Source organism: Halichoerus grypus, chromosome 9 (assembly GCF_964656455.1).
Source record: "Halichoerus grypus chromosome 9, mHalGry1.hap1.1, whole genome shotgun sequence".
NCBI classification, from domain to species: domain Eukaryota; kingdom Metazoa; phylum Chordata; class Mammalia; order Carnivora; family Phocidae; genus Halichoerus; species Halichoerus grypus.
Window position 1 is genome coordinate 121,466,135 of NC_135720.1, and position 12,723 is coordinate 121,478,857.

General features: G+C 47.8%; 1 protein-coding gene across 6 annotated transcripts in view; it reads right to left on the reverse strand.

Annotated features, from left to right (window-relative positions):
- Window positions 1-12,723, reverse strand: part of SLC22A23 (solute carrier family 22 member 23) — a 175,797-nt gene that overhangs the window by 110,894 nt on the left and 52,180 nt on the right. The window contains exon 4 of one of the 6 annotated variants that reach the window (XM_036064626.2): window positions 7,227-7,593. The exons of the other annotated variants lie outside the window; for them this stretch is intronic. Within the exon in view, the coding sequence (XP_035920519.2) occupies window positions 7,586-7,593 (8 nt within the window). The 3' untranslated portion in view covers window positions 7,227-7,585. Of the gene's footprint in view, window positions 1-7,226; window positions 7,594-12,723 lie in introns of those variants that run through there. 6 annotated transcript variants of the gene reach the window in all.

The following is a 12,723-nucleotide window of genomic DNA, read 5'->3' on the forward strand; positions in this document are numbered from 1 at the left end:
GCTAGCCTCAAGTCCCCTCTGGTTTCTGCTGGGCTGAGAACAAGGCCAGGGACTGTATGCATGTAGCAATGACGGGACACCCCTACTGCTTAAACAAGTGAACAAAACCAAGAAGGTGTCAGGCCAAAATTAGCAGGCACGTCATTAATACAGCAGACGCTTATTGACTATAGACCACAATAAGCAGAAACACAGAAGTTTTGTGTAGGTCACTTTTTTGTATGTTGAAATACATACTAGTGCACTAGTGCAGATAAATACGAGTGCACTAGCTTACAATGGAAAAGACACTCCATGGTGTCTTTGCAAAGCCAAGCAGATGAGCCTTCTCTAAAAGGAAGAATCTCCTACCATATGTCAACTTTATATTAATAGATTGTAATCTATCATTCTCATTTTATTTTTTTTAAGATTTTATTTCTTTACTGGAATGAGAGAGCAAGAGCACAAGCAGGGGGAGTGGCAGGCAGAGGGAGAAGCAGACTACCTGCTAAGCAAGGAGCCCCACGTGGTGCTCGATCCCAGGACCCTGGGATCATGAACTGAGCTGAAGGTAGCTGCTTAACCAACTGAGCCACCCAGACGTCCCATACCATTCTCATTTTATTTTATTTTTTTTTAAAGATTTTATTTATTTGACAGAGAGAGACACAGTGAGAGAGGGAACACAAGCAGGGGGAGGGGGAGAGGCAGAAGCAGGCTTCCCGCCGAGCAGGGAGCCCGATGTGGTGCTCGATCCCAGGACCCTGGGATCATGACCTGAGCCGAAGGCAGACGCTTAACGACTGAGCCACCCAGGTGCCCTCATTCTCATTTTAAACAGGCATTCTATCTAAAAATGTCTAATTCTAATAAATAAATAAATAAATAAATAAATAAATAAATAAATAAATAAAATATAAAAAATAAAAATGTTTAATTCTTTAAAAGTATAGGCAAGTGAAGACTAAAAGTGCTACAAGTACTTTTAAATCAGAGCAACAGGAAAATCAGTTAAAAACCACACTTCTCTAGTGGCAAGAATAATCATGGGTATACACGATGCTACCAAGAAAACAAAACAGAAGACCAGCCCTGTCTTCTGGTTTCGTCATTACACCGCCTGAGCCACCCAGGCGCCCCGGAGTGAGTGACTTAATGTCAGTGAGTTGTGCACTTACAAATGGCTACAGTGGGAAATTTTATGTTGTGTATATTTTATCACAATAAAACAAAAAGTTCCCAAACACAGATGCCTTAATTGGGCCACACAATGGCTGAGTTTATTACAGACTAGACTTGTCTCTCATTGTTGAACTCAATCGTCTTGGTTCCCTTAAAAGTCTGTGGATTCCTTGGGGAAGTCCCCCAAGGTCACAGCAAGTCCTTGGCCGAGTCAGGGCATCCCCGTCCACCTAGTTACGGTAGCCCACGTGGGAGCCCACGTGGTAGCCCACATGGTAGCCCACACGAGCGCCCGCTACCGGCCACTATGGAAAACTTTAAAAACCCCTGTCCTCAGGGCAAAACATGCCTCAGAGAACACTTGGTTGCCAGGACGGGGAGATGCATTAGAGGGGGGATGTTGTGAGGGCAAATATGGTCACCTAATTTTTTTCACTTCATCTTCTTTAAACAGCATCCACAGAACAATCCATTAGGCTGCCAAAATACTGTAGCAAGTGACCCCGCTCTGAGGTCAAGCAGCGTGCTGCCAAAATAAACGCATCGCGCCCCATCTGACCCTGCGAGCAAACTCCCTGTGAAACATCCGTCCCTGCAGGACACAGAGAAGAGATAGCAATACTATGTTTTTAAAAGTACCTTTCCTAGGGGCGCCTGGGTGGCTCAGTCAGTTAAGTGTCTGCCTTTGGCTCAGGTTGTGATCTCAGGGTCCTGGGATTGTGTCCCGCATCGGGCTCCATGCAGAGCAGGGAGTCTGCTTCTCCTTCTCCAACCCTCCCCCCTGCTCATGCTCTCTCGCTTTCTCTCTCAAATGAATAAATAAAAAAATCTTTTAAAAAATTACCTTTCCTAGGTCTTTGATTCCTTGGCAAGATGGACTTTTAAAGGACTCAGCTCAACATTAGCTAGAAACATGACATTGGCGCCACCAAGTCTCAGCAAGCACCTTAGAGTTCAGAAAGGGACAGGAGGGGAGGGGAGAGAGGGAGGCAGGAAGGGCTGCTGGGGGGAGGCAGCCCTCGCAGTCACCGCGGGAGACACACAGGCCTCCCAGCTAAAAAGAGAGAAGGAAAAAGAAACATCCACTTGTTCCACGGAAACCATCAACAAAGCCAACATCTATGAACTCTGAAAGTGGCCACTTGTAACTCATTTCTCCCTATTCCTCCTCCAAAAGTTGGCTTCTTTGGAAAGTTGGGGGAGGGGCTCAAAACAAAGCAGCCACGGGAGGCTCAGGGTCCTTCTGAGAGCCCTGTTCTGAGTGCCACAGAGGAGACAGGCACTGCTGGAGACAGCCATCCCCGTGGGCTGGGGGCTCCGAGGGCCCTCGGTCCCCAGTGCTCACGCTGGACATGGTAGGAGACAGTCCCCAAGCCCAGAGCGGGCTTCAAGGGCCAGCCCTTTTGTTTCCCAGATGAAGAAAGAGCGTCGGCAGGATCCAGCAACCCCACTTCTGGGTACATGCCCAAAAGAGCTGAAAGCATTACTTGCACAGCACGTCCACTGCAGCGTGATTTAAACAGCCAGGGGGGCGGGGGGAAGCAAGCCCAAGAGGCCATCAGCAGACAAACAGGCAAACAAAATGCAGTCTGTACCTGTAAGGGAGCATTACTCAGGCGTAAAGAAGAAAGTCGGACACAGGCTACGACATGGGTGAACCTGGAGGACATTAGGCTGAGTGAAATAAGCCAGCCACGAGAGGACACACACTGGATGAGTCTACTTTTGCACGTCCCTGGCATCGTCACGTTCACAGAGACGGAGAACAGAAGGGCGGTTGCCAGGGGCTGCAGGTGTGGGGGGCAGAGGGGAACGGGGCGTTCGTGTTTGATGGGGACAGAGTTTCAGCTGGAAATGGATGGTGCTGATAGTTGCACAACAAAGTGAATGTACTTAACATAACTGAGCTCCACACTTAGACATGGCTGAGATAGTCAATTTTATACGTTTTTTTTTACCACAATTTAAAAATTTTTTTAAGTTTATGCAAAGAATTAGAGTGTGATCAGAGAAAGAAGCTAGTGAATTCTGAGTGGACATCAGGAAGGCCTCTCTGAGGAGGGAGGAAGGGTGGAGGGTGGAGCACTCCGGCATCTTTCATTTCTGCTGCTCTCTGACCACCCCACATCTTTATCTTTTCAGGCTGTTCTCCAGCCGCCACCTCCCCCTCCAGCCTCATGCAGGTCTGAACTCAGCAGGGTGATGGAGCTAAGGCACCTTATCAGCCCTGGGTGGGAGAGAAGGCTGTCATCCCAACTTGTGTGAAAACCTCGGAAGACACCCAGGAAAGCGAACACTGCAAGTCGTGGTCAGCCGCTGGAGACCCACCACGTTGGGCAGTTGTTAGTGAAGAACTGGGTTCTGGTTTGCCCAAACCAGTTGCAAAGATTTGCCCCGCTGTTGGCCTTTTTTGCTAACTCTGCAAACTTGAGGTCATTTGTCTCCAAAAGAATACTCAGCTAGTCAAAGGGTGAGCTAATGTATGAAAGTGACATCATAATTCTGTGTTTCAAAAACAGGCCCAGTTCGGGATGAGATGAACAGACTTCTTCTGGCCTTGGCGTTCCCAGGCCAGTTGCCACCATCTGTCTGTGAGCTCATTTGGAACAGCGACCAGCTGAAAGCCACAACCAGGCATAAGGGAATGGGGCTCTCTTGACAACCTCTTGGCCTAAACTAAATCTCACATCCAGTTGACACTGAAGAAGAAAAGGTCTGGAAGAAAAATGCATGATTGCCTGGGAAATTGACATGTGCTCAGCCATCTCAAGTAATTGGCTTCAAATCATAGAACACACAAATCAGATTTTTAAAGATTCCCCTCCATGAGATGGAGCGCGATCTAGGCACCTCCTCTGTCCCTCTACCCGCCTCACTGCATCTTTCCTCTGGGCCCAAAGCCTAGTCAAGTCCTCATTCAAAACCTACATGTGCAGGCCCAGAATGCTATTCATGTCTGCAATGACCTCAGTCCTCAGGCTCTCCATGAGGAAATGTCCTTAGAGCCCAGAGTAAACCTATTTGTCTCAGGGGGCCAGAGTGATGAGGTGTACTTCGTGCCCATCTGCAGGTTTAAATATCCGCTATGGAATGACCTTGGCTGAGATGTATCCTCGGCAGCTACCCTGGCTCCACTTCACCATCAATCTGTGTTATATTCGAAAGGCTGGATAAAAACTGGGGAGCTGGCCTGTACCCCCCCATGGGACACTTGGCATTCCCAAATCTGGTATGCATCACTGGGCCCTGAGGGAGGATATAGAATATGTGGAATTCTGCTTTCTTTATTTTCAAAACACTAGTTTCAGGTCCTACAGGCTTAAATAAAATGCTGGCTGTGGGTCAAACCATTGGCTGGACAGAGTTCGAGCCAAGGACTCTAACACTGACGCTGGAGTCCTGCTTAAAAGCCCCACACGCCAGTATGAGTGAAGCAGAACACGTACTGTTGATATCGGTTCCAGTCTTTGAGTGAATTTGGTGAACTGCATGGATGGAATATAGAGGAACAATACCCTGACTCTTTATAATGATGAAAAGTTTCTCAAACTTACCAGAAACCCCTGATGAGATTTTTTTTTCCATTTTTTAGGGAGGCATCACTCATCCCTCCAAAATTCTTATTGGGTTATTGGGTATCTACTGGGCAGGCACCGTGCGACACACAGAGGATGCAAGATCAGCTCTGTCCCCTCGCTCATAGAGCTACAATGAAGATAATGGCAATGATCCATGGGGAAATCAACTAAAAATGGTAGGGAAAGGGAAGATGGTGACCCTATGTCATCATTCATTCTTGACCAGCCCCTAATTTTAGGCTCATTAAAACATGATTTGCACACAAATGTCCTCACCAAGTCACTGAGACTTTATTCTGACTGCTACCAGTTCCTTAATCAATAGTTATGGAACACGGTTGAGCTCACTTTTAAACCCAGCCAACTCTTTTGGTGTCCTGTTCAAATCAATCTAGTTCATGAGGATGTCCTGAGAAATCTCAGCACATTATCTCTAGAATTTATAACCAGCTATATGACAGCTTCAGTTGTCCTTTATCCTCACCTTTACCATGTGGGAATTGAACTAATCCAGCTTTACTATTTCACAATCATACACCTACATCTCTTCTGTACTACTGTTACATAGATTTCCATCCTGTTAATGAGTTCATTCATTCAACCAACTCATGTTTAGATACCCTTTCTGTGCCAGGTACAGAGGACATAGTGGAGAAAAAGAAAGATAAGATCCTGCTTTTGTGCAGTTTACTCTAGAGTGGGTGAGTGGTATGCATGGAAATGCAAATAAACAAATATATTTTCAGGGAGTGGTAGATGTTTAAAACAAGGTGATTTTAAAGGAATTTCTGAGTGCCGAGTGGACAGGTGGTCTGAGAAAGGTTGGCAGAGGTCACATGAGCAGAATCGTAGTGACAAGACGTGGCCGGGCCCACAGCGGTCAGGGATGGAGTATTTCTGGCAGAGGGAAAGGCTCGTACAAATGACCCAGGGAACAAGTGAGAGCCCAGCATGTAAAGAACCAAAAGTCAGTTTGGCTGGAATACAGTGTGGAAGCAGCAGGGGTCAGACCACACAGAACCTCCTGGACCATGGTAGGAGTTTACATCGCACGATAAAAGCTGTTGGAGGGTGTAGCAAAGACCACTAGTCATCCCCGACCCCCACTCTCCCCCTCTTCTTGCAGGCAGATGTCCGTACAAAACGAGACAGCATTTCCCAGCCACGCTTGCCATTGGTGGGGGGGGGGGGGGGGTAGGTTACTGAGCTGTGGCCAGTGGGATGTACAAAGTGGCACCTACCAGTTCTGGGAAGTGACCTTAATGAGAAGAAGTGCTCCCTCCCCTTCTTTGCCACCCCTCTGCTGGCTGGAATACAGACAGGACGGCTGGATTAGCAAACACGAAGGGTCTGGAACCCTGGTGTCAGCAGACTATCCGAGTCAGCCCTGGGCTGATTACACTGATGGCAGAAATAAACTTCTACGTTGTTTAAATCCCCGTTGTTTTGGTTTTCAGTCTTTCACAGTGAAGCTATTGCTAACTAACACAGAGTGAAGTAGGCGAGTATGAGGTCTGACTCATGTTGTACAAATATCACCCTGGTTGTAAGTGAAGGATGAATTGTAGAGGTTCGGGCAGGAAGCAGGCAGATCGGTCAGGAAGCTATTATGATTATCCAGGCAAGAAATGAAAGGCTTTGCCTGAGGAGGCTGCTGTGGAGGTGGAGAGAAATCGAGGGACTCAGAATACAATCTGGAGCAAGAGCTGAGGGGACAACTTGATCATGAGCAAGGGAAGAAGAGGTGACTCGCACATCTTTGCCTGAGCCCCTACATGGAGGCGGCTCTCCTTACTGAGACTGGAGAAGACCTGGGAGCAGGGGCTTTGAGCACGTGGGAGGGTGAAGGTGCTATGTTGGCCACAATGGAATTTAAATGCCTATGGAATACCCACGAGGCAGCTGGATAAAGGAGTTTAGGACTTGGTAGGGAGGTCAAAATTGATGATATAAATCATATGGAGATGATTTAATGCCATGTTTCTAGCAGATCCACCAATATAGTAGACCACCAGCCACCTGGAGTGACTTAAATTTAATTAATTAAAATGAACAAAGATTACAGATTCAGTTCCTCAGTCCCACGGGCCACATTTCCAGCGTGACTAGTGGTTTGAGCTCTGGCCAGTGCAAAGAACACTTCCATCATTACAGCAAGTTCTCTCAGAAAGCTCTGGTCCAAACCTCTTTAGAAATCGTTCAAGGGGCCCCTGGCTGGCTCAGTCAGTTCAGCGACTGACTCTTGGTTTCATCTCAGGTCATGATCTCAGTGTCATGAGATCGAGCCCTGCGCCGGGCTCCATGCTTAGCTCGGAGTCTGCTTGGGAGTCTCTTTCTCCCTCCTTCTGCCCTTCCCCCTGCTCACTCTCTCTCCCTCTAAAATAAATAAATCTTTAAAAAAAAGAAATGGTTTATTATGATTGATTTGCCTTGTCTCATGGGACTACGTGTGAGTGAGAATGGGACAGAAAAAAGAAGTATGTGTTTTCCCATTTGGGTTTCTTTTTTCTTTTATAATGGAGACACACAACAGCTACTATTCCTCCTTTTTGCCCAAATGCTTCTGGTTCAGGTTTATAAACTGCTGATCATAATTTTCAATATTTGAAGAGACCCCAGGGCTGTGTAACTTTTCAGAAGGTAATGGTCCTATGGTTTTCATTTGTTCTTTCATTCCAAGTTGATCATGAACCCTTTTAAAAGGGCGGAAGGAAGCAAAGGTGATCTTGCAGGTGCTGGAGGCAGCCTCACCTGTCCCCTGGACGGCCCCCGCTCCCCGCAGATGCTGGAGCAGAGCCACGAGGGAGTGGAAAAGCCAACTGTGCAAATATTCGCTTCCACGGTCACAAGACTGAAAGGAAAAATGCCAAAAAGGAGAGCTTAGAAAAACAGCAAAAGAGCAATTATCCCCTGAAGAGAACATGAAATAAGACCCTCCAGTGACCCCACAAAGGAAATGGAAAATCAGATCCAACCAGGAACAGGTCAGAGAACACCACTGTGTTCTTGGATATGATTACAAAGGGAAAAATGGGATTTGGGCTCCGTGATAGCCTGGGACTTCAGCTTGGGCCTCACTGGGTGGTGCCTTCTGTCATTCAATTAAACCCTAAGAACAAGATTCATGTAATCCTAGAGTAACCTGATACTCCCTGACGATTCCAAACTCATGTGAAAGTTCTAACAGTAATCCTTACACGTGGCTCATAGGGTCTATGTGCGTGAGGTTCAAGAAACCACTTAGAACACGAGGAAGTTGCACGATGTCCAAAGAAGACCATTTTTTCAGTGATAAAACTGTCAAGAAGAGGAACGGTTTTGGTAAATTTCATTTATGGGTAAATTTCATTCATTCATTTCATTACAGATTTGGAAGATGAGTTCTCCATGTAACTTCGGCCAGGGATGCCGTAGACATCAAAGGGGGACATTACTCCGTCAGCCTTGTTAGACTGCACAAACTAGTATTGCTTCCTGGCAGCCCACGGGACAAGAAAGGTAGGACCCCCAGAGTCCTCTCCCCAAAACAGAGAACAAAAAGCCGGTGGTGGCTCTCCACTGCCCAAACCTCTTGTCCCCTTGGCCTGAGCTCTTCGGGAAAACCTTCCCAGCCCTTCCTCCACTGCATCTCTGCCTGGCCCCCACTGCAGGGGTTCATATCTGGGCTGACCAGGCTCCTCAGTGAGAGGGGCTGAGGTCAGGCTTGGGAAGGTGCCTCGCCCTCAGCATGTTGGAGAGCGAGGCCAGAGAGCCAGAGCGGAAGCTGAACCACGAAAGGGACAGGGGAGCAGGGAACAGGTCTGAGCCAAGTGGTCAGCGCAGTGAGGAAGTGGGCATGGAGGGCAGGAGGGAAGAGGACAAGGGAGAGCAGGTCCCCCCGGTGGGGCCATGTTCTAGAACACAGACTTCTGAAGTTGGGTGGGAGGACTGTGGCCATCTGTGGATGTGTTCTTGGCAGGCTACAAGAATTTTTAAAATTTTAGTTCTAGTGTCAACGAAAATCTTTGTCTATATTGACGTAAGTGGAACCTGGCTCATCTAGATGAGTAGCCTGTAACCCAGGGTGGACCTGAAATTTCTAGGCCCACGTCTGCATCTAGAGGTACACTCACAAAGGCCAAATGTCTCCCCACCAGGCTGCATGAACGCAGGCTTCACAGTGGTCCGCATACAGTGGCAGGAGAACTGCGTGGCCACACGCGTATGACGACACGGGCACCAGGACCTCGGCCGAGCCTGGCGTTGGACAGAGGATGTGAGTCTTGCACCTGCTGTCTCTGTAAAAGCCAACTTCATTAGCATAAGAGTCCCGGGAAACAGGCAGCCGTGAAGGTTTCTAGTCTCAATTCCAGTCATAAATGGATTAAATATCTATTTAATTGATGTTTTAATAATGCCACTAATCTAACTGTATCTTCAAGAGAAGTAGCCAGGTTGGGGGAGCCATCAGGAGGCACCCCATTAAAGTGAGGGACTGAGGCGTGCTCGTGAGCAGTGGTGGGATGGGCAGGTGGAGTGGTCCGTGCCGGCAAGCCTTAGCATTGTCAACATCATCTTAGCAAAATTCCACGAAAAGGCATCATGTACGCTGGAATTTTTCAAGTCCAAGTGCCAAAATAGATTAAGTATGAAATTGAATCTGAAGCTATGTCTTTCTGCTATTTAACCCAACAAGGGCAGGAGGTGATTCTGTTTCACGAGAAGACCATCGTCCATCACATTAAAGTACCGCTATTAATCTGGATTGTGCTGGCTTTCAAGTTGGATGTTGTTAATATTTTGCTCTTACAGTTATTTAGAAGTCATAAGAACGAATGCAAACTCCTATGGGATATGTTGTACACGTTTAAATAATCTTATAATAACATTTTAAGACAAAGAAAAAGAGGGCTTTTCGAAACAACCCAGACACTGGAGCCACATAGACCTGGCTTCCACTCCCGGCCCCCCTGACTCTGGTGTGGGACCTTGGGCAGGTTCCCTCCCTTACATGTCAGGTTTCCATGTGTAAAATGGGGATAGTAATGGTGCCCACACACAGAACCGTGGGGTGGATGAAATATTTAGATTGCACTCAGCACAGCATTAATGTACATTGTAAAAGTCCAGTAAGTGTTAGTTCTTGCTTAGAAGCCCCACTAGTGAAGTAGATAAGGTCCAGGGACAAGCAGTCCCAGTTTCCTTATCTGTAAAATGGGACCATTAGCAGGATCTACTTTATATGGTTAGTATGAAATTTAAAATATATGTATGGAGGTGTGGGGGTGTATGAATGAGTAACTTAGCATAGTACCTGAACTTAGAAAACACTCAATAAATACCTTATTATTGTTACCAAACAATTATCATCATGACCTCTTCAGCTTCTCCTTTTTATTCCTTAACATCAGAGTACTACTCCTACACCATGTTCCATACACATTAGGCACGTGCTAGAATGCATGAAAAGGGAGGTCAGCAGGCAAGGTTCCCCTCAGCTATTCTGTCTAGCCCTTGCTCATCAGAATTGCCTATGATTCTTTCTAAAAGGAAAACAGTGAGATTATCTGCTTATCCATCCACCCATCCATCCATCTATCCACCCATCCATCCATCCACCCACCCATCCATCCGAGTGAGGGAGTGATATCTGAGATACCAGACAAAATCGTGCTTTGAGCACTGAGGCCAGCTAAACAGTGAGCAAATGACCAGGGAGGAAGGGCCAGGTGGCCTCCCAGCACCACCTCCCATATACTAAGGGAGGGCAGTCACATGCCCTCCCCAACACACACACACACACACACACACACACACACACACACAAAGAGGCCAGTAATATTTATCAACACGGCAAATCGTTTGTATCCCCACATGCAGCTCCATCTCAGGAGCCCCTTGTCGCCTCTACAATCTGAGCCCAGGGCCTTATGCATATAGACAGATAGGCCAGCTTGACAAATTGCACAGATGTCAGGGAAAAAGAGTCAGAAATTCCAAGTCACACCAGAACTAGCGAAAGCTCTCTCTTTCTCACGTAAAAGTGCTGTGACAGAGTAGGGGTCGGGGGGGTGGGCTGGATGAGAACGAGAAGGCCCTAATTCCTCCCTCACCCCCACCCTGACAAAGGTTTGGAGAGAGTTCTGAGCCCCTTCTCAGAACTGGCACAAAGCAAAAACCAAGCCCTGATGCTCTCAAAAGGCACAGGGTGGAAGGGACACAGGCACCTTCCAGCTTTCAAAGAAGAGCGGGCAGAACCAACTCTGGGTAGACACAAAGACACAAAGTTCCCTTCTCTAGGAGAATCATCAAAGGCCCTACGGAAGGAGGAAGGGACAGAAAACAGCAGAATAACAGCCTTCAATCAGACACCCATCATTTTCCCAGCTCTGTGTTCCATGCAGGTGGCTCACGGGGAACCCCACACCGGGGCCTCTGAGCTGTCGAACTTGGCCGCCAGAGAGGCCCTGCGGTCTCCTTCTGGGGCATCTGGCCCAGCTGTAATGCTTCCCTGGCTCCTCAACTCCCCGAAACTGGTTTCTATCGGGGCAGAGGGCACAGCTTTAAAGATGCCTAGAGGCTCCAGGAGTCCAACTTCACAGAGAATCACCACATCCAGAGTCTCAGCAGGAGGGGAAGGGAGGGCCCACCTGCCACGGACTTTGGTGGCTTCCAGGGAGAAGAGTTGAATGGGTCCCCACAATCCAGGAGCGAGCCTAACAGGACATCCCTGCTCAGCCTCAGACACCTGGTCCCTAAAGGCCTGGCTGCTGGGCTCTGGGGCTTGTTCTGGTGGAAGGAACACTTCTCCAAAGGGGGAGGCAAAACCGACAAATAAAACAAGGTGCTGCCCATCATCCCACCCCAAATACTGGCCAGGTCTTACACATTCGTGGACCAGCAACTGGAAGGTGGCAGCTGGGAGCTTTTCCTCCTGAGGAGTCATTTGGAAGGAACAACAGAATACCTGGTGCCACTTTGCAGGAAAGCTCCCCTCCATACCCTGACTCACACCTGTCCTAGGAGCATACGTTTTCACACAAATCCCATCAAAAATGGGAGCTGCCATCATCCCGACGTGGAGAGGGGCAAATATACTTTCAAAAGGCACAGGTTAGAAAGGACACCAGCACCTTTCAGCTTCCAAAGACAAGGAGGACGCTCGTGCAGGGGACAGATCATTCCACCCCTGGCAGACCTCCGGGATCTCACTCGGGCCTGAAAATGTACCTGCTTGGGGGCATGGAAATGCTGTGGTAGAACAAGGCAAAAACAGGACCTCAGCAGGTCAATGGCTGCATTAAGGGACAGCAAGCAAGTTTCCTGAGCTAACATTTAAAACTACAGAGAAAATGTATATACTTTTAGGGAAGGGAAAGGGAGAGCTTTTTTGAATATGTGTTAAGATAAATCTTGAAAATGGCTACCAGTAGTCTACTTTAGCGCCTCTTCTCAACAAATAGTGTGGTATTGGATACTCAGGTACTCATGTCCCACAGAAGAGACAAGGTCCCTACGTATAATTTGTCCAGGAGAATTCTTCCTTTAGTTTATTATCCTCTTCGGCTCCCAAAGTGGTTAGGGTTTTTAAAATGCAGTCTATGGAGCTCTGAATGCATGTTGGAGGAGAACTACTTTATTAAGTCAGCCACTGGAGAAATGATTATGAAGCAGATTCTTAGCCCCTCTGACCCCCAAGTTATTCTCCTATGGAATCCTAAGCTGGTAGCCAGCCCCAGACCCAAGTTCCTCGTTAGCTGGGTTTTCCAAGCTTGTCGTGAGCTCAGAGAGGCCCTCACCTGAGAAGGCCCTACTGGGAGAGGAAAGTGCTGATTATCTCAATATAGGATGCCTGCTTTTGGCACGACGGTGGCTGTCACGTGGCAAGAAGCAGGCGCCCAAGCAACGCACCCACCATTTCTCTGGATCGTGGCTTCTGATGGTGATCACATGCGTCCTCTCTGCACGATCCTTTATAGGTGAGAAGATGGATCGAGCTGTT